At 43.2% G+C, this 27186-nt stretch overlaps 1 protein-coding gene across 1 annotated transcript in view; it reads left to right on the plus strand.

The window, feature by feature from the left end:
• LOC114667509 (FERM domain-containing protein 5) overlaps positions 1-27186 on the plus strand; it is a 389463-nt gene that overhangs the window by 286058 nt on the left and 76219 nt on the right. The window contains 3 exon segments of the mRNA XM_051920945.1: positions 2881-2888; positions 24867-24909; positions 26058-26136. Of these exon segments, the coding sequence (XP_051776905.1) occupies positions 2881-2888; positions 24867-24909; positions 26058-26136 (130 nt within the window).

The following is a 27186-nucleotide window of genomic DNA, read 5'->3' on the forward strand; positions in this document are numbered from 1 at the left end:
GCCATCATAATTGAAAGTCTTGAGGACACATAGGTTTGTTTTGTTTTTAACTGTTCCAAATGTAAGAATTCCCACGTGTTGCTCTAGAAAAAAATAATTATGAAATTTGTTAAGGTAAAAGGCGGCAGATGGAGAATTTTACCTCTAAACTTAACTGGAAGCCAGTGCAGTGGCTCAAAGATTAGAGTTGTAGGTTCATAATTCTGGCGCTAGTTAGTATCATCATGGCGGTATTCTGACTTTGACAAAGGCTTCAAATCAAATTAGTAACATGTCAAGAACTTGTGAGCGATGGACTAGTAGCCCCCACACATCGGTTACATCTGTGAGCGTGTCTGTGTTCCCTGCAACAGACTGGCAGCCTGCTCAGCCACGGTAAAACTGTTAGGAATCTGTTTTTCAGTAAATCCTGTGTCTTTTATTAGCACTAATCAGGTGTACAGTAATCCCTCCTCGATCGCAGGGGTGAAAATCCGCGAAGTAGAAACCATATGTTTATATGGTTATTTTTATATTGTCATGCTTGGGTCACAGATTTGCACAGAAACACAGGAGGTTGTAGAGAGACAGGAACGTTATTCAAACACTGCAAACAAACATTTGTCTCTTTTTCAAAAGTTTAAACTGTGCTCCATGACAAGACAGAGATGACAGTTCTGTCTCACAATTAAAAGAATGCAAACATACAGGTGCTGGCAAAAAAATTAGAATATCATGACAAAGTTGATTTATTTCAGTAATTCCATTCAAAAAGTGAAACTTGTATATTAGATTCATTCATTACACACAGACTGATGTTTAATCAAATGTTTATTTCTTTTAATGTTGATGATTATAACTGACAACTAATGAAAATCCCAAATTCAGTATCTCAGAAAATTAGAATATTGTGAAAAGGTTCAATATTGAAGACACCTGGTGCAACACTCTAATCAGCTAATTAACTCAAAACACCTACAAAAGCCTTTAAATGGTCTCTCAGTCGAGTTCTGTAGGCTACACAATCATGGGGAAGACTGCTGACTTGACAGTTGTGCAAAAGACGACCATTGACACCTTGCACAAGGAGGGCAAGACACAAAAGGTCATTGCTAAAGAGGCTGGCTGTTCACAGAGCTCTGTGTCCAAGCACATTAATAGAGAGGCGAAGGGAAGGACAAGATGTGCTAGAAAAAAGTGGACAAGCAATACGGATAACCGCACCCTGGAGAGGATTGTGAAACAAAAATGTGGGGGAGATTCACAAAGAGTGGACTGCAGCTGGAGTCAGTGCTTCAAGAACCACCACACACAGACGTATGCAAGACATGGGTTTCAGCTGTCACATTCCTTGTGTCAAGCCACTCTTGAACAAGAGACAGCGTCAGAAGCGTCTCGCCTTTGGACTGCTGCTGAGTGGTCCAAAGTTATGTTCTCTGATGAAAGTAAATTTTGCATTTCCTTTGGAAATCAAGGTCCCAGAGTCTGGAGGAAGAGAGGAGAGGCACAGAATCCACGTTGCATGATGTCAAGTGTAAAGTTTCCACAGTCAGTGATGGTTTGGGGTTCCATGTCATCAGCTGGTGTTGGTCCATTGTGTTTTCTGAGGTCCAAAGTCAACGCAGCCATCTACCAGGAAGTTTTAGAACACTTCATGCTTCCTGCTGCTGACGAACTTTATGGAGATGCAGATTTCATTTTCCAACAGGACCTGGCACCTGCACACAGTGCCAAAGCTACCAGTACCTGGTTTAAGGACCATGGTATCCCTGTTTTTGAATGGCCAGCAAACTCGCCTGACCTTAACCCCATAGAAAATCTATGGGTATTGTGAAGAGGAAGATGCAATACGCCAGACCCAACAATTCAGAAGAGCTGAAGGCCACTATCAGAGCAACATGGGCTCTCATAACACCTGAGCAGTGCCACAGACTGAGCGACTCCATGCCAAGCCGCATTGCTGCAGTAATCCAGGCCAAAGGAGCCCCAACTAAATATTGAGTGCTGTACAGGCTCATACTTTTCATGTTCATACCTTTCTGTTGGCCAACATTTCTAAAAATCCTTTTTTTGCATTGGTCTTAATTGATATTCTAATTTTCCGAGATACTGAATTTGGGACTTTCATTAGTTGTCAGTTATAATCATCAACATTAGAAGAAATAAACATTTGAAATACATCAGTTTGTGTGTAATGAATGAATCTAATAGACAAGTTTCACTTTTTGACTGGAATTACTGAAAAAAATCAACTTTGTCATGATATTCTAATTTTATGACCAGCACCTGTATCTTCCTCTTCAAAGGAGTGCGCGTCAGGAGCAGAGAATGTCAGAGAGAAAAGCAAACAAAAATCAATAGGGCTGTTTGGGCTTTTAAGTATGCGAAGCACCGCCGGACAAAGCAGCTGCAAGGAAGAGAGCAATGTGAAGGTAGTCTTTCAGCGTTTTTTGAGGAGCGGGCGTATCCTCTAGTGGTGCGAACAGCCCCTGTGCTCACAATATATTTGAGGAGTTTTATTTAATACGTAATACGCGCTCTGGTTGGGTAGCTTCTCAGCCGTCCCTTGTATGAAATCAACTGGGCAAACCAACTGAGGAAGCATGTACCAGAAATTAAAAGACCCATTGTCCACTGAAACCCACGAACCAGCGAAAAATCTGCGATATATATTTAAATATGCTTACATATAAAATCTGCAATAGAGTGAAGCCGTAAAAGTCAAAGCGCGATATAGCGAGGGATTACTGTAGTATGGGGTTTTTCTAAACCATGAATCTGGTTCTGAAATCTGTTTTTTGAATTGAGGTGTACTTTAATAGTTATGATATTTTCAAGCCGTTTCTGTCACCATTTTGGTTGTTTACAGGTTATTGCTGTTCTGGTGTCTCCTGTCATGAGGACAGAGAGTTGTTAGAGGTGTGTCCTCAAGGTTTGTGACTTCCAGGTTACAATATGATGAGTTAAAATCTCATCATTCAAAACACTTCCTCATCTGAATTTTTGGTGAACAAAACTCTTTTCCAAAGTTGCTTTTTCATCTTCAAAATGCTTTTTTTTGTTTTCTTCGGTCCTTCCTGGCCTTGACTTGCACTTAGTTTTTTTATCACATTTTTGTCTCTTACAGTTACGGTATTGATTGACCGGTTTAGACTTTTATTTCGGTTTCTGGCTACATCCTTTCTTCTCAGTCACCATCATTAAAAACTCTTTGCTAGCATGCCTAGCATCACAAAACCCCAAAGGATATTAACACTTGGAGGCATTGCCTCTTTTCTGTTTGTGCTCATGTGAACAGTTTTAGTCAGAACTGGAGGCCCTGCACCTTAGACTCTGAGTGCAAAGAGAGAGCAATTAACAACTAGAAGAGTCATAATTATAAAATTACTAGCAAAATACCCGCGCTTCGCAGTGGCGAAGTACTGCTTTAAAATTTTTATTAAGAAGAAAAGTAAACTTTTTTAAACTGAGGGAAAATATACCAATAATTATTTGTTAAGGACCTCTTTGTATACCACGTTGTCAGTTCGGCCCTCCGGTTATAATATGACCAAGCTGTGCGCTGAGCTCACTCTTGAGCATGCAACGTACAGTTGGCCATGTGAAAAGCACTCTTGCCTCAAATCAATGCCAACCTTTTGTAGGGTCTGTCCCTGAGACTTATTAATTGTAATTGTGAAGCAGAGCCTTAGTGGAAATTGGAGGTGTTTGAATTGAAATGTGTTTCATCGATAACTTCACGTCCAGCTTTTGAGAGTTTAAACATTCATAAACTCAAATCGTCACCTGTGAATCTAAGATGTTTAAGAGGCATTGGCGGTTGTCCAAAGGTGTAAAATATTTGGCCATTTCGGTACACTTGAAAGCGACAACCGAACAATTCAGCGGCAGCCATCAATGAAGAACCACAGGTGAAGGGCTTAAGCATTTCACTCTTCTAGTGCTCCTGTGTAGTATAATTATCTCCTGTACCGTCATCAGTCCACACCTTGAACCTGTCCCAGTCATTCAATACATAAGACACAATGTTCCTCCAGATATCAAGAGTGAGCCTGATATGGCCATGCAATATGTAACAGAGGATGGAAAAGGCAGACGCCATCTCCGGGCATAGAAACCACTCGGTAAGTAATTGACAGTTCTTTGATCGATGGTGATCACCCCGATAGACATGTTAATGGGGGTACGGTTGGAACGATAAAGGAAATGGGTACCTGAACAATGTAAACTAAGTCTAAAATACCTACACAATAACTATAATCGTAATAAATGAACAATAAAACAGCAGAGAAGCCGTGGATTAAATAAAAAGGTTGCAGTTATCAGCAGGGAGACGTGAATACTGTGGTGAAGCAAGGAAGGGAATGAAGAGACCGGAGCGACAGACAGCCTCATATAGGCAGGTAGCCAACTACGTGGGAGGCGTGGGGATGGGGGACCCAACAGCACCCCACACGGCGACCGAGCTGCAGGCTATGGACGTATATATGTACATACTGTAAGTAGGATTCAGTTAGCATTGGGAACACGCGCACCAAATTTCTTGAATATGGACCCATAACTAACAAAGACCGTTGGAAAGTTCAATATGGTAGCCAACAGTGGCGTCATACTACCGAAATAAGTATGTACATCAGTTTTGGTTAGTGCAGGGAAGCCACCTACCAAATTTCGTGAAGACGTGACTTTTACGTTGTCGACCGTTATGACCGTTATGCGTAGAATTTCGAAATGAAACCTGCTTAACTTTTGTAAGTAAGTTGTAAGGAATGAGCCTGCTAAATTTCAGCCTTCTACCAACACGGGAAGTTGGAGAATTAGTGATGAGTGAGTCAGTGAGGGCATTGCCTTTTATTAGTATAGATAAGGAACAAAAATAAAACAAAAAAGGAAGGAATGGTGTAGCCAGGCTTGGAGGTCCAGCTGAACCGGGACATGAGGGATGTCATATCTTACAAAATGAATGATGGAGCAGACTTTGGCCCAGGCTAAAAAGATATCATATACATTGTCACACACGTGTGATTGGGAGACAGCTAAAGGGCCTGAATAATAGTAATTCCACGCCAAACCAGGGGGCAGCGAGATGCATTGACTTTCTTTCTCAATCCCTTGCAGACCTTCCATGGGAACAGTTCTGGTGCCTCTGACGTCATTTGCTGGTTCCGGCCCCTATGGTGACACCATTTCTGGTTCTGGGGTCTTGGATGACGCCACTTCCAGTTCCGGGGAGTGAGGGGGGCCCCTCTGATGATGCCTCTTCCCGTTCCAGGGACTTTCATGACGTCACTTTCGGTTCCGCCCCCCCTGATGATGTCACTTCCAGTCTCTGCAAATAAAGCCACCATCTTTGGCAACCAGCATCAGTTCTGTTTTGGACTCTGACTTGTGAACATCTCACAACTATTTACCCAAATGCAGCCAGGGCATATTATATGGGTGGCTGCCCCAAACCTTATTTGATGTCTTCTTGTTGTTTTTGAGACAACAGGAAGCAAACCACCTAAGAGCACTGCCTAAAAGTCAGTCATAATTCTCAAGTCTGTGTAACAAAATGCTGGGTCAGTAGTGTCAAAGACTATATAGAGCATGTACAGTCGACCCTTTATATACGACCGGCCTGACACGCGAACAACTTGATTTACGACCAAAATTTTTATTTTGATTTACGACCAACATCTTGCGTTACGACCTGAATGTGGTCACGTGTATCCGCTTGTGCGATTGTAAACAAACAGCCGAGAGCGTTTGTAAGCGTCAGTCGGAGCCCAGATACATGTGTTTGTGGACGTAATTTCGGTCAGTGCAGTGATTTATGTAATTTTTTTGATAATTGCTAAGGAAGGAAGAGAAGGTAACGAAGGTAAAGAAAGCGATCACAATTGAAACGAAGAAGGAAATTATGTGGAAATATGAGAGAGGTGTTCGTGTGACCGATCTCGCTAATATGTACAGCATGTCAAAATCCACCATCTCGACAATTTTACAAAGAAAAGATTGTATAAGGAGGCTCCTTCCAAACAATAACCACCTTCCAGTTCATTCTCCTCCTTCTCCCTTCCTGCAGCCCAAAGATGTCAAATTAAATGGTGAGTACAGTATGAATTTGTTGTTTCTGGTAGGCTAGGCACGTTTTATAACTTTTTGGTTAGTACATTAGAAAAATTATAGGTGTTTTGGTAAATTATGCACATTATACAACCCTTTTTTATTATGAAAAGGTTAAGTAAGGTTCGGAACGCATTACGGGTACTTCCATTATTTCTTATGGGAAAAATAGTCTTGACTTACAACCAACTTGAGTTACAACCAGCCCTCGCGAACAAATCGAGTTCGTAAGTCAAGGGTCCACTGTATTTTAAAAATTCTTGTACTGAGAAATATTAAAATGGCACATATAGCCTAAGTCAAGACAAAATTAGAACAGCCAGGCTTCAGTCTTTTCTAAGACATAACAGATGAAGGTCATGTCTGAAACCAAATTAGACCGTTAAGAATACTGCGGTCCAACTTTGATTTTATTACTACATGAAATTCTTATCAGAAGTGTGCTGATTGACTATTTCAGTAACCTCCTTTGAACTGAGTGTAACGATCAGGATGTCGATTCCATTTTAGTAAATCAGAAGTCAGGTTACCTGCTCCTTCATTAATTTACATTTACTAAGGAGACGTGTGCAAGAAGTAAGTGATGTGGTTTTATCCAGCAATATGAGATCTTTAAGATGACTGCTCAGTTTGTAATTGCATGCTTTGTAGTAAAAGTTAAAGATATTTATACAATAAGGCTGCTGCTGCTAATTCTAAGAGGAATTTTGCATGTCATTCCAAATTCTTCTTAGGGAGATGAGTTACAATTCTAAATAAGATGTGAAGACTCTTTGTGTGTGCATTGATTAGTTATTTCAGTAATTCAGAGCAGGCCATGTGAAGGATTTCTTATGCATTTTAATGCTCTTAGTCCACACTGCTGGACTGGTAAAGCCGTAATTACCATGCATTCTAATTTAGGCATTCAGGTTGTATCTTTGTGTCACTGAGAATTGTTTTTCACTTGAACTACTGCATCTAAAGCAGACTTTGTGAGACAAGTGCTAATTATTTATAAACTTACTTACAGTAGTCACAAGGAGAAAGGTTGAGTTTCTCTCCAAAGTATTTATAGCTCTTAATGTGCCGTTAATAATGTAGCTGTTGCACTGTTCTGGGTTTAACGTGCACATTTATTGACGAAGGTAGAACAGATCAAATGTAATTAGATAATGATCTTTAACGAGTGATGATTATGCTAAGTTACCACTTTATTAGGTACTCCTGCCATTACCGCGTCATGGACTGCTGAGTCAGTGTGAGCCTCAAAGTGGGTCTCTAGGCCTTTGTGCATCTCTAAGGGTTGAATGTGTAGGAATTTTGACACTTTGTTGAGTTCTTGACTCACTGAATCCAGGCAATTACGAGGACAATGGGAGACCAATTTATGATTTGGTAGATCTGCATACTAATATGGCTAACCTTGGTACAGCACCACAATAACTGATATGAAAAGTTTTCTTGATTTGTAAATATTTTTCAATAAAAGGTTCAACTAAGTACTGTATATACTCACGTATAACTCAGGTCTTTAAACCTGAAAAATCGACCATAAAATCAGACCCTGACTTACAGTGCATCCAGAAAGTATTCACAGCGCATCACTTTTTCCACATTTTGTTATGTTACAGCCTTATTCCAAAATGGATTAAATTAATTTTTTCCTCAGAATTCTACACACAACACCCCATAATGACAACATGAAAAAAGTTTACTTGAGGTTTTTGCAAATTTATTAAAAATAAAAAAACTGAGAAATCCCATGTACATAAGTATTCACAGCCTTTGCTCAATACTTTGTCGATGCACCTCTGGCAGCAATTACAGCCTCAAGTCTTTTTGAATATGATGCCACAAGCTTGGCACACCTATCCTTGGCCAGTTTCGCCCATTCCTCTTTGCAGCACCTCTCAAGCTCCATCAGGTTGGATGGGAAGCGTCGGTGCACAGCCATTTTAAGATCTCTCCAGAGATGTTCAATCGGATTCAAGTCTGGGCTCTGGCTGGGCCACTCAGGGACATTCACAGAGTTGTCCTGAAGCCACTCCTTTGATATCTTGGCTGTGTGCTTAGGGTCGTTGTCCTGCTGAAAGATGAACTGTCGCCCCCAGTCTGAGGTCAAGAGCGCTCTGGAGCAGGTTTTCATCCAGGATGTCTCTGTACATTGCTGCAGTCATCTTTCTCTTTATCCTGACTAGTCTCCCAGTCCCTGCTGCTGAAAAACATCCCCACAGCATGATGCTGCCACCACCATGCTTCACTGTAGGGATGGTGCCAGGATTCCTCCAAACGTGATGCCTGGCATTCACACCAAAGAGTTCAATCTTTGTCTCATCAGATCAGAGAATTTTCTTTCTCATGGTCTGAGAGTCCTTCAGGTGCCTTTTGGCAAACTCCAGGCGGGCTGCCATGTGCCTTTTACTAAGGAGTGGCTTCCGTCTGGCCGCTCTATCATACAGGCCTGATTGGTGGATTGCTGCAGAGATGGTTGTCCTTCTGGAAGGTTCTCCTTTCTCCACAGAGGACCTCTGGAGCTCTGACAGAGTGACCATCGGGTTCTTGGTCACCTCCCTGACTAAGGCCCTTCTCCTCCGATCACTCAGTTTAGATGGCCGGCCAGCTCTAGGAAGTGTCCTGGTGGTTTCGAACTTCTTCCACTTACGGATGATGGAGGTCACTGTGCTCATTGGGACCTTCAAAGCAGCAGAAATTTTTCTGTAACCTTCCCCAGATTTGTGCCTCAAGACAATCCTGTCTCGGAGGTCTACAGACAATTCCTTTGACTTCATGCTTGGTTTGTGCTCTGACATGAACTGTCAACTGTGGGACCTTCTATACACAGGTGTGTGCCTTTCCAAATCATGTCCAGTCAACTGAATTTACCACAGGTGGACTCCAATGAAGCTGCAGAAACATCTCAAGGATGATCAGGGGAAACAGGATGCACCTGAGCTCAATTTCGAGCTTCATGGCAAAGGCTGTGAATACTTATGTACATGTGCTTTCTCAATTTTTGTATTTTTAATAAATTTGCAGAAACCTCAAGTAAACTTTTTTCACGTTGTCATTATGGGGTGTTGTGTGTAGAATTCTGAGGAAAAAAATGAATTTAATCCATTTTGGAATAAGGCTGTAACATAACAAAATGTGGAAAGAGTGATGTGCTGTGAATCCTTTCCGGATGCACTGTATATTTTTCTAAAATTATATACAGATATATGCACAGCTTGGACTCACCCAAGACCTCACAGCGCACTCACTTGGAATCATTTTGTTGAGAAGGCAGTCAGCTGAGAAACTTACTGGAAATTAAAACGAGACAAAGAAGTTAGGCTGAGTCTACTTATCAGGTGGGAAACAACATAAAATTAGCAGGGCACAGGGAGCCAGAGCTTATCCTGACAGCACTGGACGCAAGGCAGGAAACAGCCCTGGAGAGGGTGCCCGTCCATCGCAGCACCAACTGAGGCCCAGGGTCAAGGTGGAATTGCCAGGCAGTGTGTCTTTGGGGATATGCGAGGGTAACCAGGGCACCACGAGAACAATCAGTGCACACACGGGGAGAGCGCGCAAACTCCACACAGACAATAATTCATCCTTGCTAAGTAATTCAATCCATAAGGCAGATGCACTATGCCACCATTTTAAAAATGTTATTAATGATATAATCTGCATTTAGAATATGAACTTTCTAAATTATGGAATGACTTTGTAATGTCTTAATAAATGCCATCACACTGTGGTTTGTGTTGTGTATTGTGCCGAGCAGCAGCAGATGAGATGACAAGGTATCAGCAGTTAAATGAATGCCATGCTAGTCAGAACCTCAAGTAACACATGAATAGAGCAAATCTAAGCTCATTTTTTGAGAAGATTGTAAAGACAGCCCATCCAAAGGTAACTGACGTGGGTGTACTGACATTGGGGGGGGCCTGTTCTCATTACAGCACACTTGAGAAGTTATAAAATGAAAACATGAACTGATAAAACCGTATTGCCTTATGCTTCCTGTATTATAAATCTATCAATGTGGAGAGTTTATGTAATACAAGAACGCATATAAAACAGATGGCTACTGTTATTTTTAAGACAAAGCTCCTAAGACTATACAGAAAGTTGAAAGGCATGTGTGCACGTTACTACAGAAATAGTCACGATGGGCACGTAGCATGAGAAACCAAATGGAAAAGGATGGTGAGGTGTGCTTTTTAAATTATTATCTTCTCCTCGTTTTGTTTCTGTTGTTCTTCCATTTCTCGACACTTTGTGACGGTAACATCCGACCATGAGACTTTGGGAAATGTCACACAGCAATGGCTCTGTTAGCTTGTATTGTTTTCTGCCGCTCGTGTCTTCAGCACTTTCATTGTTATCATTGAAGCCTTGCCCGCCCTTGTTTTGTCTCCGGGTATTGGACTCCTCAGACGTCGTGACTTCTCTCCAGCGACAGACTGATAGATTCCTGCCCATTCAAGGCCTCACGCATAAATCCAGAGAGTGACGTGCAGAGCTCACATTGATTAAAGAAACTGCTCTCATTACTGAAGAGCACAACTTTCTGAAAGTGCGGCCTTGCAGAATTTAGTTGAATGTTTTATGTGCGTATTCATTACAGACCACTTCTCATCACCACTGCAGTGTTTTGATTTCCCCCATCAACCTTTAGAAGCGCCTGACTATTTAAAAAGAATGGCATCACAATGTTGCAGTGGGGGTAGTGTACCGTATGACTGTAGTTGACCCCGATCCTGTTGTTGCCTGAGCCACCTTCTACGTGAGGTTTGCAGGGGCTCCTTCTTAGTACTTCAGTTTCCTCGGTAAATGGGAAGTTAGTGTATGCAGATATTTGTACCGTTAAGCTCCCATCTCCTCGCACCTCTGACCACTGAGGAGTTCGACAAGCTCTTCACTCAGTCATCCTGTGCCTTTTTGCTCCACATGGCCAAACCACCTTAGTCTCTTTCACCATCACCTCCACACCAAGTCCTCCTCTTAACTGAAGATTCCTCCTCCTCCTCATCTCACTCCATGACAGTCCATAAATTCACCTTATCGTTCTCATCTCTGTTCTTCCCAGCTTTGCTTCATGTTCCACTTTCATCAGCCATGTCTCACTACTCCTTACACAGCTTTCATAAACAGCAGAGAGGCACCTTTAGAAGGGACAAAGGGGGGCAGATCCCAGGATTTCCTCCACGTACCTCTGACCCTGACTATGACTGCTGTGACCGCTGTCGTCGCGTGGGGCAATGACATAGTCCAGATATGTGTAATGTGATACACCGGCCAGGTCGTTCCGTTTAATCCTAACAAAATGAAAACAAAAATAGCAGTTGATGGCTAAACGGTGCGTATTAAGTGCAAATAGAACAGCCTTGAAAGGCGAGACTCCGACATATTTTGGCGGGTGTCTTGTTTTTTGGGAGAGAGCTCCATCCTTCAATCAGTGTGGTCTGGCAGTATACCCCCTCTCACCCGGGTTTCATAGCACTGGGAGGGGTGCAGTCAGTTGCCCTGACAGGGTGTCTTCTTGGAGCTGTGGAGAGAGAGATGAAGACAGTTAGTGACAGTGCCCCCTCTAGTCCCGGGGTGGAATGACATACCTCTGATGACTCTGGAAGGTTCTCCTCTGTCACCGAAGTTACAATTTCCCCACTTTCTCCAGAAACAAACCATTTCCTGAAATCTAAATTTATACTTTGTGGAATATGGCCAGCAGCTTATCCCGGCCAATACCCCCAAGCCACAAGATGGAGCCATCCCTGCAACATGGAAGGGCCCCAAATTCCAGCAGGGCATCATGGAACTTGGAGTCATTCATCACAGCCCTGCTGGATACCGTGGGGATGATGCAGGGAGGCTCAAGGACTTATATTTTCCTTATAACCCGGAAGTACTTCCCAGTCACGGGAACAGAGGAAATGATGTACTTCCGGGTTGAAGAAAAGAAGAAGTTTTCACCTGACCTGGAAGTGTTATAAAGTCACATGGACTGAGGGACAGAAACACTTCCGGTTTAAAGACTTTAAAAGGATTGTGGGAGATCCCAGCAGTGAGCCGAATTGGGAGGAAGGGTGACTGAGCTGCTGGGAGTGGAGGATTGTGTTTATTGATTGTGTATTGGGATTATTATTGAGTATTGTGGATTGGAGGGTTCTTTGTGCACATCATTATTAAAATAAATAATTATTGGACTTTTATCTGGTGTCTGATGAGTGGTCTGAGGGTTCAAGGGGACGACAGCGCCCCCTATCTGTCACAACTTACATCACTATTCTGAACCCCCTTACAACTTCCTGCAAACAAAAGTTGCACTCTCTGCATGACAATTCCCCTTTACACCGTTACATCTTTTATCGGCACACAAGAGCTCCAAGTCCTTCATGCACTTCTCTGCTGCTGCCCTGCCATCACTTCAGCACGCTCACCATTCCCACCAGTCGTGCTTCCTCACATATTGACATTACTGGAGACACTAAACATTCACCCACACCTAATGTTCTCACCTCTCCTGGCATCCTGTCAAACACCTTCTCCAGTTCTACAAACACATCATGCTTTTCTTTGGCTGAACAACAAAGGTGACATCTGGTGTTCTCTTCACAGGCATGAAACCCAACTGAACTTTGCTGACTTTCACTTGATCCCTGCTTCTTCTCTTCACTACTGGCTCCATGATTTTTATACAGTGCATCCAGAAAGTATTCACAGCGCATCACTTTTTCCACATTTTGTTATGTCACAGCTTTATTCTAAAATAGATTAAATTCATTTTTTCCCTCAGAATTCTGCACACAACACCCCATAATGACAACATGAAAAAAGTTTACTTGAGGTTTTTTGCAAATTTATTAAAAATCAAAAAACTGAGAAATCCCATGTACATAAGTATTCACAGCCTTTGCTCAATACTTTGTCGATGCACCTTTGGCAGCAATTACAGCCTCAAGTCTTGTTGAATATGATGCCACAAGCTTGGCACACCTATCCTTGGCCAGTTTCGCCCATGTCCTCTTTGCAGCACCTCTCAAGATCCATGAGGTTGGATGGGAAGCGTCGGTGCACAGCCATTTTAAGATCTCTCCAGAGATGTTCCATCGGATTCAAGTCTGGGCTCTGGCTGGGCCACTCAAGGACATTCACAGAGTTGTCCTGAAGCCACTCCTTTGATATCTTGGCTGTGTGCTTAGGGTCGTTGTCCTGCTGAAAGATGAACCGTCGCCCCAGTCTGAGGTCAAGAGCGCTCTGGAGCAGGTTTTCATCCAGGTTGTCTCTGTACATTGCTGCAGTCATCTTTCTCTTTATCCTAACTAGTCTCCCAGTTCCTGCCGCTGAAAAACATCCCCACAGCATGATGCTGCCACCACCATGCTTCACTGTAGGGATGGTGCCAGGTTTCCTCCAAACGTGACACTTGGCATTCACACCAAAGAGTTCAATCTTTGTCTCATCAGACCAGAGAATTTTCTTTCTCATGGTCTGAGAGTCCTTCAGGTGCCTTTTGGCAAACTCCAGGTGGGCTGCCATGTGCCTTTTACTAAGGAGTGGCTTCCGTCTGGCCACTCTACCATACAGGCCTGATTGGTGGATTGCTGCAGAGATGGTTGTCCTTCTGGAAGGTTCTCCTCTCTCCACAGAGGACCTCTGGAGCTCTGACAGAGTGACCATCGGGTTCTTGGTCACCTCCCTGACTAAGGCCCTTCTCCCCCGATCATTCAGTTTAGATGGCCGGCCAGATCTAGGAAGAGTCCTGGTGGTTTCAAACTTCTTCCACTTACGGATGATGGAGGCCACTGTGCTCATTGGAACCTTCAAAGCAGCAGAAAATTTTCTGTAACCTTCCCCAGATTTGTGCCTCGAGACAATCCTGTCTCGGAGGTCTACAGACAATTCCTTTGACTTCATGCTTGGTTTGTGCTCTGACATGAACTGTCAACTGTAGGACCTTATATAGACAGGTGTGTGCCTTTCCAAATCATGTCCAATCAACTGAATTTACCACAGGTGGACTCCAATGAAGCTGCAGAAACATCTCAAGGATGATCAGGGGAAACAGGATGCACCTGAGCTCAATTTCTCAATTTTTTTATTTTTAATAAATTTGCAAAAACCTCAAGTAAACTTTTTTCACGTTGTCATTATGGGGTGTTGTGTGTAGAATTCTGAGGAAAAAAATGAATTTTATCCATTTTGGAATAAAGCTGTAACATAACAAAATGTGGAAAAAGTGATGCGCTGTGAATACTTTCCGGATGCACTGTAAAATGGCTAAGCCAGGAGACTTGCTTTAAATCATGGCCTGTGTATGGAGTTTGTTCTGAACTGTTATTGTGTTGGGCAGATTGGCCCCATGATGGACTGGCACTCCGCCTGTGTTAATTCCTGTTCTCTCCTTAGTGTTGCCAGGATAGGGCCCCGCACTTTGCAAACCTGAACTGGAATAAGCAATGTAGGAGGAGAACAGGCATTCTGGCTGGGAAGGAGCATGGTTTATTACCCGGACGGGAGGCTAGAGCAGAAAGACAGACGGATTGGCTGGCTGGATGAAAAGATAAATTTGTGCCCAGCCAGTGTAATATAATGGATGGAGTTTGGGAGTGGTTCCATCCCCCATACAGCAGGTGACAGTGGTCCTGGTGTGGCAACCCAGACGGGACTCCCACAGCGGTGCTTGGGAGTTGGAGTCCAGAAGTTTAACCCTTTTGGGTTTCCTAGGTGCCGATAGAGGGCGCTGTAAGAACCTCCCTACTGTCTTTATATCCCAGAAGTGCTTTCAGGGATACACGGTGTTCAGTTTAAGAGGAGCCCGCTGCCCGGGAGGGACTGGGCAACACTCAATGGGAGGACGTGTTTGGTGTCATATATTTGTGGCTAATCTTTGGAAGGGTGATTGTAGAGATGTGCTTTGGGTGAATAAATATCTTTTTATTTTATCCCTGTGACGTGTCGGGTATTACTGTGTCTTGGGTTTGGGGCTCAGTGGCACCCCCTGGTGGTTACAGCAGGGTACAAAAGTGGATCTATAGATGAAACGGGAATTCTAAAAAAAATCAATCAGAGATGAAAAGCTGCTATAAAAGTGTAGAGAATTGTGTCAAGGCACAATTGTGTGCAAGTGTCACATAGTGTGTGGCATCTGCATGTCTACATGATATCAGCACTCATTGCTTATGCTGGTTTAGATGGAATTTAGTTCTTCTTCAGTAACACCCAAGATCCATAAGAGAGTGAAATTTAGCACATTTTTATAGGATACTCAAATAGCTGCTCCATGCCCTGTGTCAACAGAAGGACTGGTGGCCATGTTTGAACAGACAGCCAGGCTTATTCCAGACGTAATTACTCTGCTAGAGCGTCTCATCTGCAGCAGTGCTGATGAATGTGCATAGGCTGCGATGTGAGTTTCATATTATTTTTACTTTAGGTACGCCTTGTTGCTTACACTTGTAAACACTGCATAATTGTGTTTTTATCATTATTTATTCAGTATCAAATTAAATAAAAGCCCTGCAAAGGATCTTGGTGCCACAACAAGATTGTATAAAGCCTGTCACTTACTGAGGCAGCATAGCATTGAAGACATCACCAAAGGAAGCTTCGAAGTCCGGGGTTCAGGTCTCAGCCTGGCCATTGTCTGCGTGGCGTCTCCATGTCTGTCTGTGTCTGAGTGTGCCTTTCCTCCAGGTACGTCAGCTTTCCGTCCACACTGTCTGCGGTCATTTCCAGCCTTGCACCTGCTGCTGCTGAGTAGACTGCAGCTTCTCACACCCTTCATTTTGGAGACATGACCTCATCAAATGGATGAATGAAGGAGTAGGTGAAAGTGTTTGTTCTAAACGGTGTTTGTCCCTTAATGAAAAGGTCATACAGTGTAACTTTGTTTCATCTGGACCACTCATTGACAATGGCTTTTCATGGTCAGGTCAACTGAGTCACCACCAATGACCACCTGGTCTGGTGCTGTTAGTTTAGCTTCATAAGTCAATGAGCTGGGTGATGGTGACAGAAGAATGAAAGACTAGAGTGGTGCCAAGGTCCATTCTTCCTCCAAAGCTTTAATAATAATTATTATTATTAATTACATTTACAGTAATAGTTATTTTCTAATATACTCAGAGTGCTTTACAGTATCTATGGGGAGCACCACCAATGTGTAACATCCACCTGGATAATGTGATTGCAGCCATTCTTGCGCCAGTCTGCTTACCACTCATTAGCTATTAGTGACAGCCATTTAGAGACAGGGGACGATTAGGGGAGCAGAGTGACCAGGCCCATGGTTGGCAGTTTATCCAGGACATTGGGACTCACCCTATTACTCTTTTTGAAGATGCCCAGGGAGTTTCTATGACCACAGAGATTCAGGACCTGGGGTTAACATCACTTTTGAAGGACGGCACCATTTTTCAGCACAACCACTTCAGGCACCACCAGTGTGTACACTCAGAGGTTTACATCCACTTTGGGTGAATTCTTTAAAACTCACTTAATAAGCCCTCCACAGATTTTATACTGTGATATAAATTTGGAGTGAGTTGGATGAAGTGATGAACAGTGGGACAGAAACTGGTGATTGGAGGAGATTTCAATGGGCATGTTGGTGAAGGGAACAGTGGAGACGAGGAGGTGATGGGTAGGTATGGTGTCAAGGAGAGGAATGAAGAAGGTCATAGGATAGTTGATTTTGCCAGAAGGATGGACATGGCTGTGGTGAATATGTATTTTAAGAAGAGGGAGGAACATAGGGTTACGTACAAGAGTGGAGGAAGATGCACACAGGTAGATTACATCATATGCAGAAGAGTTGATGTGAAGGAGACTGAAGACTGCAATGTGGTGGCAGGGGAAAGTGTAGTTAATCAGCATAGGATGGTGGTCTGTAGGATGACGTTGGAGATCAAGAAGAGGAAGAGAGTGCGGGCAGAGCCAAGGATCAAATGGTGGAAGTTGAAAAAGGAAGACTGCAAGGTTGAGTTCAGGGAGGAGGTGAAACATGAACTGGGTGGCAGTGAAAAGTTACCAGACAGCTGGGAAACTACAGCAGATGTAGTAAGGGTGACAGCAAGAAGGGTGCTTGGCATGACATCTGGAAAGAGGAAGGAGGAAAAGGAAACCTGGTGGTGGAATGAGGAAATACAGGAGAGTATACAGAGGAAGAGGTTGGCAACGGATTAGCAAGGATGAAGTAAGGACAGCTATGAAGAGGGTGAAAAATGGAAAGGCCGTTGGTCCAGATAACATACCTGTGGAAGCATGGAAATGTTTAGGAGAGATGGCAGTGGAGTTTTTAACCAGATTTTTTAATGGAATCTTGGAAAGTGAGAGGATGCCTGAGGAGTGAAGAAGAAGTGTACTGGTGCCAATATTTAAGAATAAGGGGGATGTACAGAACTTTAGTAAATACAGGGGAATAAAATTGTTGAGCCACAGCGTGAAGTTATGGGAAAGAGTAGTGGAAGCCATGTTGAGAAGGGAGATGATGATTAGTGAGCAGCAGTATGGTTTCATACTGGGAAAGTGCACCACAGATGCAATGTTTGCTCTGAGGATGTTGATGGAGAAGTTTAGAGAAGGCCAGAAGGAGTTGCATTGCGTCTTTGTGGACCTGGAGAAAACATATGACAGGGTGCATTGAGAGGAGCTGTGGTATTGTATGAGGAAGTCAGGAGTGGCAGAGAAGTACGTAAGAGTTGTACAGGATATGTACGAGGGAAGTGTGACAGTGGTGAGAACTGTGGTAGGAGTGACGGATGTATTCAAGTTGGAGGTGGTATTACATCAGGGATCGGCTCTGAGCTCTTTCTTATTTGCAGTGGTGATGGACAGGTTGACAGACGAGATTAGACAGGAGTCCCCATGGACTATGATGTTTGCTGATGAGATTGTGATTTGTAGCGATAGTAGGGAGCAGGTTGAGGAGACCCTGGAGAAGTGGAGATATGCTCTAGAGAGGAGAGGAATGAAGGTCAGTAGGAACAAGATATGTGTGTGAATGAGAGGAAGGTCAGTGGAATGGGGAGGATGCAGGGAGTAGAGCTGGCAAAGGTGGATGAGTTTAAATACTTGGGATCAACAGTAAAGAGTAATGGCGATTGTGGAAGAGAAGTGAAAAAATGAGTGCAGGCAGGGTGGAATGGGTGGAGAAGAGTGTCAGGAGTGATTTGTGACAGACGGGTATCAGCAAGAGTGAAAGGGAAGATCTACAGGATGGTAGTGAGACCAGCTATGTTATATGGGTTGGAGATGGTGGCACTGACCAGAAAACAGGAGACAGAGCTGGAGGTGGCAGAGTTAAAGATGCTAAGATTTGCATTGGGTGTGGCGAAGATGGACAGGATTAGAAATGAGGACATCAGAGAGTCAGCTCAAGCTGGACGGTTGGGAGACAAAGTCAGAGAGGTGAGATTGCGTTGGTTTGGACATGTGCAGAGGAGAGATGCTGGGTGTATTGGGAGAAGGATGCTAAGGATAGAGCTGCCAGGTAAGAGGAAAAGAGGAAGGCCTAAGAGAAGGTTTATGGATGTGGTGAGAGAGGACATGCAGGTGACGGGTGTAACAGAGCAAGATGCAGAAGACAGAAAGATATGGAAGAAGATGATCTACTTTGGCAACCCCTAACTGGAGCAGCCGAAAGAAGAAGAAGAAGAAGATATAAATAGCCTTGACAAACAGAAAAATGTTTAGGGGGAGCCACCCGTATACTTGAGCCCTGGCTGTAAAAGGCAAAATAAGTTGCAGAGTTGTGAACAACATTGACTGACTGATGAAAACAGGAAGTGGTCTGGGTTTTAAGGTGTCTGCTAGGATGTGATGTTGTCATGCTGTCTTCGTGTCTGAAATCAGGTGGAATTTCCCGTGTTTGATCTGCAGGGATAACAGAGAAAGGACTGGTGCACCCCGCCACCCCCCTGGCCTGGCATAGACTTAACTTCCTTTGGTCCATTTAGCTGCCACCCAAGCACACGTGTGTGATAATACTAACAAAGTACAAATTTGTCATATCATTTATGACATCTACTTTGTGCAGGGCAATAGGATTTTTTCCAGCAATGTTCACAGACAGATTGTTCAACTTTTTATTGAGTATACCACAATTCCAGTGGGTCACACTTTGTTAACCGTGCCTTTAAATAGCTTGGAAATTCAAATTAATGATGTCAAGCCTTTAGGCAATTAGACAATTAGCTTCTGATAGCCAATTAGCCTAAGTGGAGTCAACACGTGGATGGATGTTAAAGAATTCATCGTTTATGTGTATGTAAACTTCGGGCTTCACCTGCAGCTTCCACCTGGATGTGCCAGTACGTTCATCACACATTAGCTATTAGGTGGTAAAGGGATGACAGATACAGATAGCCAAAAGGGGACAGGGGGGGGGGGGGGGGGGGTACATCCTACTTTTTTCAAAAGACACCCAGGGATATTTTATGACCACAGAGACTCAAAACCTCAGGGTTTACATCTCGTCCACAGGATGGCACCAATTTTTACAGCAGTGTCTCCAACACTGCACTGGGCCATTGGGATCCACACACAGACCACCAGGGTATCCACTCCCCAATGGCCTTACCCACTCCTCTTTAAGCTTTTCCTAGCATCCAAGTACTGGCCGGGCCTGACCATGCTGAGCTACGTGTGGATGACCTGTTGTGAAGTGCAGGTGGTACTCTACAATCATATGTGCAATCCAACCTGTGCACAAAGGCACTGGACTACTTACAGGGGCAGCGTGGCTGACTGGGAGCTGCAAGGTTAAGGGTTACCAGTTCAGTCCCTCACACTGGTTGTGATTTAGAAGTTAGCTTGTATAAAATCACCAGTAGAGATGAGCAAAGCAGTTAGCGTGAAATCGAAGATCCAGCGACGCTCAGGGTTTCGCTTCACAAGAACCTTTTCAAAGTAAATCGTGTTGTTTCTTTCTTTCAGAAGAAAGACGTTTAGTTCCTGTCTGGAAATGTTTTCTTGCATTATTTCCACATGTGTCTGCCTACCATTTAGTATTTAAATAAAGATTTCTAGTGGAACAAATAAAATCCACCGAACGTTTGCATACCCTCAGCTAGTGGGGAGAGGGTCTGTTAGGCAGCGGGGGCTTTCCGTGCATTCTGAGTATTTCTGTGAAGAAAACCCAGTAAAGGACCCAATGGGGTGTCTTTGCATGGAAAGCATGTCACGTTTTTAAAAAACGTACTGCGCTCCTCCGTGGTGATAAACTGAATTGATTTTACCGGTGTGATTACATGCTTTACACAGCAACACGGAAGAGTAAATGAGGCTTTAGGATGTCATTTTCTTTGTTTCACACCTCAAAAAAAAAAGAACCCTCTTCAATAAGTTTGGGGTTTTGCAAAATCACCTGCTAAAACGAATTTTAGTGTCGGCTTCTGCTGATCTCTATATACAAATAGAAACTTGTCGATTTTGTTTATTATTATTTACCAGCTAACTAACTAAATATTGGTCCATTGTGGAATCCCATCGATCCAGTTCAGGGCCTATAATGGCAGGACTCAAGCCGGTGTAGGGACACACACACTCAAACCTGGCCGATAAACCCAACACACATGTCTTTATGTTGCGACGATGCAAGGAGAACATGGAACATACACTCAGAGAGTCCTGGGCTGAGGAGCTGTGATGGGGCAGCAGTGCTAACACTCCACTGTTATGTGATGCATGTATGCAGGCAAATAGAGCAGCATTTCCATATTTTGCAGGTTGCTTTGGAGAAAGCTGGCTCAGATTATTACCCTTTCCACCTATAATCGACCGTACTTGACATCCATAGTAAAGCAACTCTGTGCAGAGCAGGACAGCCCGAAGTGGCCAGCACTGTAAAGTCCATGTCAGCAGCCACCCTCTTTAGACAACGGCAGACAGGCTTTAAGCTGGGACTGGCTTCTTACGCCATGTTGTGAGTAGGTGCCCGTATAGGCTGATAAATATTCTTTGCATCAATGGACTGAGAGGGTGGCGCCTGCTGATGCCTTCCGAGAAGCGACTCCTTCATCACACATTCTGCTGCTTTCTTCCAAGATACGCGAGCAAGAAACTCTGACAGCATTTTAATAACTCACTGCACGGCCTCACGGGTCAAAGTGTGCCAAGTGTGCTTCACTGGGATGGTGGTGTGTGTGTGTGGGCAGAAATGAGATGTGTCATCGAGTTAATAGCTTGTTCTGCAAGGTAAAATGGATATTGACTGTCCATCTCCTGTCACTGAAGGTCCATGCACAGCCTGTGAAGGCCGTGCAGTTGTACAGAATTTGCCCCAGTGTGTCACAAAGCTGTGCATTCGGCTTCATCTCTGTGGCACTAGAGAGTGTCACAGTCGTCCACCTGAAGGCCCTTAACTATGGCTCTGAGGTGTAAAGGGCTGACAGCGATGAGAGACGCTGCGCTGATGCTAAAATTAGGAAAACCGCGATGGCTCACATAGTAATAACCTATCACTTCCTATGACAATGTTTCTGTTTTATTTAAAATTCATCAGAATGCGACAGAATAAAAGCAATTTATGTAAATGTATTTGCTGGAACATTCCCAGTGGGACTGAAGCCTCTTAAATTGAATATCAGTAAATAAGAAGTGTCACGCTGCATATCAAAGCGGTAATCGTCAGAGCCAGCAAACCCATCAAGCCGAGTTTGAACCAACATCACATCATCATCAGCGTCAGGATGGCGGCTTCCCAGGTTGACAGCAATGCCTCTTGGGCTTCCTTTATGCTACATGGATGCGAAAGACACACTCGCTTCCCAAAGCCTCCCAATCCTGGTACTGCTTTTCAGCAATGTGGTGGGACAGGTGGACAGGGCTCCAGGTCAGAAGTTGAATTTCACCTTACGTATAGCGCCCTTCTCAACAGGTCAATTCAAAACACTCTTGTGTTATTCAAAAGTGATTCTATTAAGCTCTGGTTATTGTCACACGCTCAGACTTACCAGTGGTGGAATTCTGCTGTTATAAATGGCCAATGGGGCCCTTGAATCTGACGTTGGCTCAAAGATACCAAAGTTCATGACTAAAGATATCTACTTACCAATACAAAATATGACAAAGGAGTAACTCAGGCGCCACACAACGGGGCAGGGAATGCTGATCCGCACATGCAGTATGTATGTTTATACAGTGCCCTCCATAATGTGTGCACCAAGACACATCTTTCATTGATTTAATCGTCCGCTCCACAGTTGAAAATTACAAATCAAACAATTCAGACGTGATTAAAGTGCACATTGCAGACTTTCATTTAAGGGCATTTACATACATTTTGGTCACACAATGTAGAAATAACAACACATTTTCTACATGGGCCCCTCATTTCAGGTCACCATAATTTTAGGGAAATAGCAATGGCTTGATTTGAAATTTGAAACAATTGTGTGTGTAGGTATGTATATGTGTCTGTCTATCTATCTATCTATCTATCTATCTATCTATCTATCTATCTATCTATCTATCTATCTATCTATCTATCTATCTATCTATCTATCTATCTATCTATCCCTAGCTACCTTTTCTTTCTACCAGGAAGACTTTGTCCTGTACTCTAAGCTCGCTGCCCCCTAACAGAGGAGAGTCATTTGTATTCTTGTTACTCGAGTGTACTTTGAGGTCAACTCTGAAGTGACATCCAGTTATCACGACACACCTCAGAACTAGATAACACTACATACTGGTGGTCCCTGAACACCAAGGAATCATCTGTCTTAGTGGGAACTGTATAGCCCCTGTCTATCCATTAGCCTTTGTCCCCTACCAAGTTGTTTAACTTGAGCATCTCATAAACTCCTAAACACCTAAAAGAATGGATCCATATTCCTCACTGAACATCCCGGCTATCTGAATATGCTCCTCTGGTACTCTGACTATGCATTGTGGCGCTCCTGCCCTCAAGTGTCAGTCAGCTCTGGCCAGGTCCATGCCAACGTTAAGGCTTGAAGTGTGCCTTGCCTCTCAGGATGCCTGTCTTTTTCTTCCCCGGACTCCACTTATCACTATACAGACATGTGTAAACATTCTGAGTCCTGAGGGCAAGTTGCTTTATATATCTTGCCAAGAGGTTGATAGAGACACTATTGTAAAACCCTCACATGGCAAAGAGTGCCAAGATGTTAGATCCTCCCAATTTAACTGTGCTGCGGTGTGCATGGAATCAGTTAGAATGTGAAGTGAACCCTGATCTCACTTCTAAAATGTTCATTTCAACTCGGCAGGCTTACAGCAAGTGAGAAAGCTCTGTCATCGGGACGCTCGATTTGTTTCCTTGAATCAGCAGGCAGGTGTTCTGTGTGAAATATAAACAGTCAAAGGAATGGCACCGGTGTTGAGCAACTGCATATCCAAAGTGTGGGTGTGGTGCTGTTAGTAGAGACGTTACCGTAGTCGTCCCTCTTACTTTAGTGGACAACTCTTCTGATGTGATGCTGATCTCTTGCACATTCTCTGTGTGTCTGGGCGGTTTTTTTTTGGGTACTTTATTTTCTCTGCCGACATCCCAAATACATGTATGCTGGGTTAATTGGTGACTCTAAACTGGCTTACTCTGAATGATACTGTGAATCACGAGTGTGTCCATGATGATGGCCTATGATCACGTGGTGCTCTGCTCAGAGATCTGCAGCCAAGGTGGATTCTGCCCACACAAAGAACACCAACCTGCATAAGTGCTTTGGAAGACTGATGGTTGGACAGTTTTGTATAGTGAAAGGCGACAAATAAAATGAAGACATTTTTCTTTATTTTAATTATCCTGATTAAGGATGAGGACATTTTTGGACAGCTCTTGTCTAATAACGTAGGAACAGGATATGGTTGACATATTTACCTTGGACAATGAGGAAGCATGTGTCTCTTGGTAGAGAGATGTCCACAGCCCCTGGCGGTGCACTTGCATGTGTGCCTCTACCTTACAGATAAGCACAGGAGAAAGCACCTCTGGGATCCTGACTGAATGGAGCAACTTTGGTATGATGGATGTTCTTTTAGTCATTTTGTTTTATTAATTTCTTTGCTTCCCTTTTTCTGTGTTTTATTTCTCTTTCCTTTAAGGTAGAACCCAACTATGAAGGTCAGAGATTAAAGCAGATGTCATAATGCATCAGACATGGATGACCTGCTGGGCCCCTAGGCAGATGTTAGGCCTTCTCCTCTGCCATCAGAGAGGCATCTCACAACGCATCAACTGTGCCTAATAAGTACAATTCAGCCGACCCCCATGGTCTTGGTCATGTACTGAGGCACTAGGCCGGGTGGCGGGAAGGAAGGTGCTGAACTGTAACGCACCAAGTTGTAAATTCATTTCCCATCACTGACTCATTGTGCGACGCCGCTGGTGTCATCCGACCTGCCAGTGTGCACCCCATGCGTACAACTACCGACACAGTTAATTTTTGTATATCTGTGGGCTTTTAGTATTCACTGTGCAACATAAAATAAAGTGTTTAGGCTTTGTTTGACATAAGATGCTAAGACAGCTTTCTGTGTTTCTTTACACATTGCTGATTGTCACTGTGAATGAAGCCCACTGTCACATTGATAAATATAAATGTGTATTCATGTGTGCATTTCCATATTGGCCTGCATTTTCCAAGTGATGAATACAAAAAGAAAATATCCCGAGCCCCCCTTATGAATAAATGCAAGGAGTTACCATAGAAACCCTGTAGATGCAAGAGAATGTCAGGGATCCGATCTGAACGTGCCCACCTGAAAGTGCCTGGCCAGCACAGAATGTCTGACACTTGCCAGAGTATCCAATGGAAGATCTGACTCCTTTGTCTTCTGTCTTGCAGCATTGGCTGGAGTTCACGAAGTCAATAGGGAAGCAAATGAAGTGTAAGTACCGTCTCCAGTGTACAATGATCTGCTCCATTTTTCACTCCTTTGTCCAAGCTGCGTACTGAGGGATGGCCAAGTGTGGTCTTCAAGAGCTATGGCGGTGGCGGTAGGTTTTCATTCACTTAGTGCTTCACCGATGTTAAATGTTTGGGAATTCTTCATTTTGCCAATTCACTTAAGTTGATTATGTATTCAAATCAGGGCTGCAACAGCTAAATGTTGATTAACACATCTTCTTCTTCTTCTTTCGGCTGCTCCCGTTAGGGGTTGCCACAGCATATCATCTTCTTCCATATAAACAAGAATTTCACTCTACTCTGTTCATGTGAAAATAATGACTTCATAAACCTAGAATTGATATTGTCAGTAATAATTGGTGAAAATAATTATTGCTAATTAACTTTGTTATCAATTACTTGGCTTGCCACATATCACACACATCACTTTATTAATGAACATTCACCATGTTTTTAGATGTGGTCAAGATAGAGGATGTAAATAAGGCTGTTTTGGCTGCCATCTAGTGGACACAATCAAACAATATACTTGAAGCACCTTTTATCGACATTTAACAACGGCTTTAGCCTTCTCTCTTTTGATGTCGACTTTTGTCGACGAGAGCCCTGAAAATGTACACCATACATTACAGTTAGTAACCAGACTTTTAGCTATATATACATCTGTGTCAAATTTAATTGTGTAGCATACTTGCACTGTAGTTATGAATAAAAACATCATGCAAAGAATAAACATTTTTCATTTTTGCATAAAATACTAGCATTTTTGTTCACATTTTGCATTTTTTAAACTCCCACCCAATGAATCAGTCAAACATAGTAATTAACCATCTAATCAATTACTGAAATAGTTAGGAGTTGTAGGCCTAATTCAAATACTAAATTCACACCTTGAAGATTAGTGAGTGTGTGAATTAATAAAACTTCTCACAGGTTTCCATTTGGTCTCAGTTTGTGAGGGAGCCCACTTATTTATTTCTTAAGTGTTCTTGAACAGCCACCAGTTAGACCTTGGACAACAAATACTCAGTTTTGACTAGTACATTAACATTTCATATCACAAGAAATCACTTTTTTAGTTGTGGAAATTGAAAAGATGGACTCAGCTTTATTTGTGTTTCTCTATAGCCCAGCCGCCGTTCACCATGTGTTTTCGAGTCAAGTTTTACCCTCCTGATCCTGCAGCTCTGAAAGAGGAGATAACAAGGTAGGCCTAACCATTTGGGTGTTTTGCCCCTTGTCTTTCTGCTTTATTTCCCCTCCTTTGCACTTACATTGACTTTGTCATTGTTCTCCCTGAATCCCTTCTTATTCCCTTCTGCCCCACGCTCTCAGGACTCTGTCATTTTGTAGTTCTGCCCTCTCACATGACTCCCTCTTGACTTCTTTTCTGTACACCCCCTAATACTTCCATCCTTGTTTTTTTCCTCTATAGCTTCTCCTTTCTCCTTCATACTGTTGAATGACTCCTAAACTTCATTCCATTCCTCCATAAGGCCTCCTGATATTCTCTTTATTAACTTCCTCCATACTCTAGAGGCAGCAGTTAGCCTAACCTATATGCTTTTGGGACAGTGGGAGGGCAAAGTAAAGTAACCAGAGAAAGACCTACCTTGCCATACAAACTACACCCAGAGAGTGATCTGAACCAGGATGGGACCCCAGGGTTTCTGAGCTGTGAGGCAACAGCATTTTAGATATATACAGTATATTTTAGATATACAGTGCATTTGGAAAGTATTCACAGCGCATCACTTTTTCCACATTTTGTTATGTCACAGCCTTATTCCAAAATGGATTAAATTCATTTTTTTCCTCAGAATTCTATACACAACACCCCTTAATGACAACGTGAAAAAAGTTTACTTGAGGTTTTTGCAAATTTATTAAAAAATAAAAAAACTGAGAAATCCCATGTACATAAGTATTCACAGCCTTTGCTCAATACTTTGTCAAAGCACCTTTGGCAGCAATTACAGCCTCAAGTCTTTTTGAATATGATGCCACAAGCTTGGCACACCTATCCTTGGCCAGTTTCGCCCATTCCTCTTTGCAGCACCTCTCAAGCTCCATCAGGTTGGATGGGAAGCGTCGGTGCACAGCCATTTTAAGATCTCTCCAGAGATGTTCAATCGGATTCAAGTCTGGGCTCTGGCTGGGCCACTCAAGGACATTCACAGAGTTGTCCTGAAGCCACTCCTTTGATATCTTGGCTGTGTGCTTAGGGTCGTTGTCCTGCTGAAAGATAAACCGTCGC

Source organism: Erpetoichthys calabaricus, chromosome 17 (assembly GCF_900747795.2).
Source record: "Erpetoichthys calabaricus chromosome 17, fErpCal1.3, whole genome shotgun sequence".
In the NCBI taxonomy this organism is placed as follows: domain Eukaryota; kingdom Metazoa; phylum Chordata; class Cladistia; order Polypteriformes; family Polypteridae; genus Erpetoichthys; species Erpetoichthys calabaricus.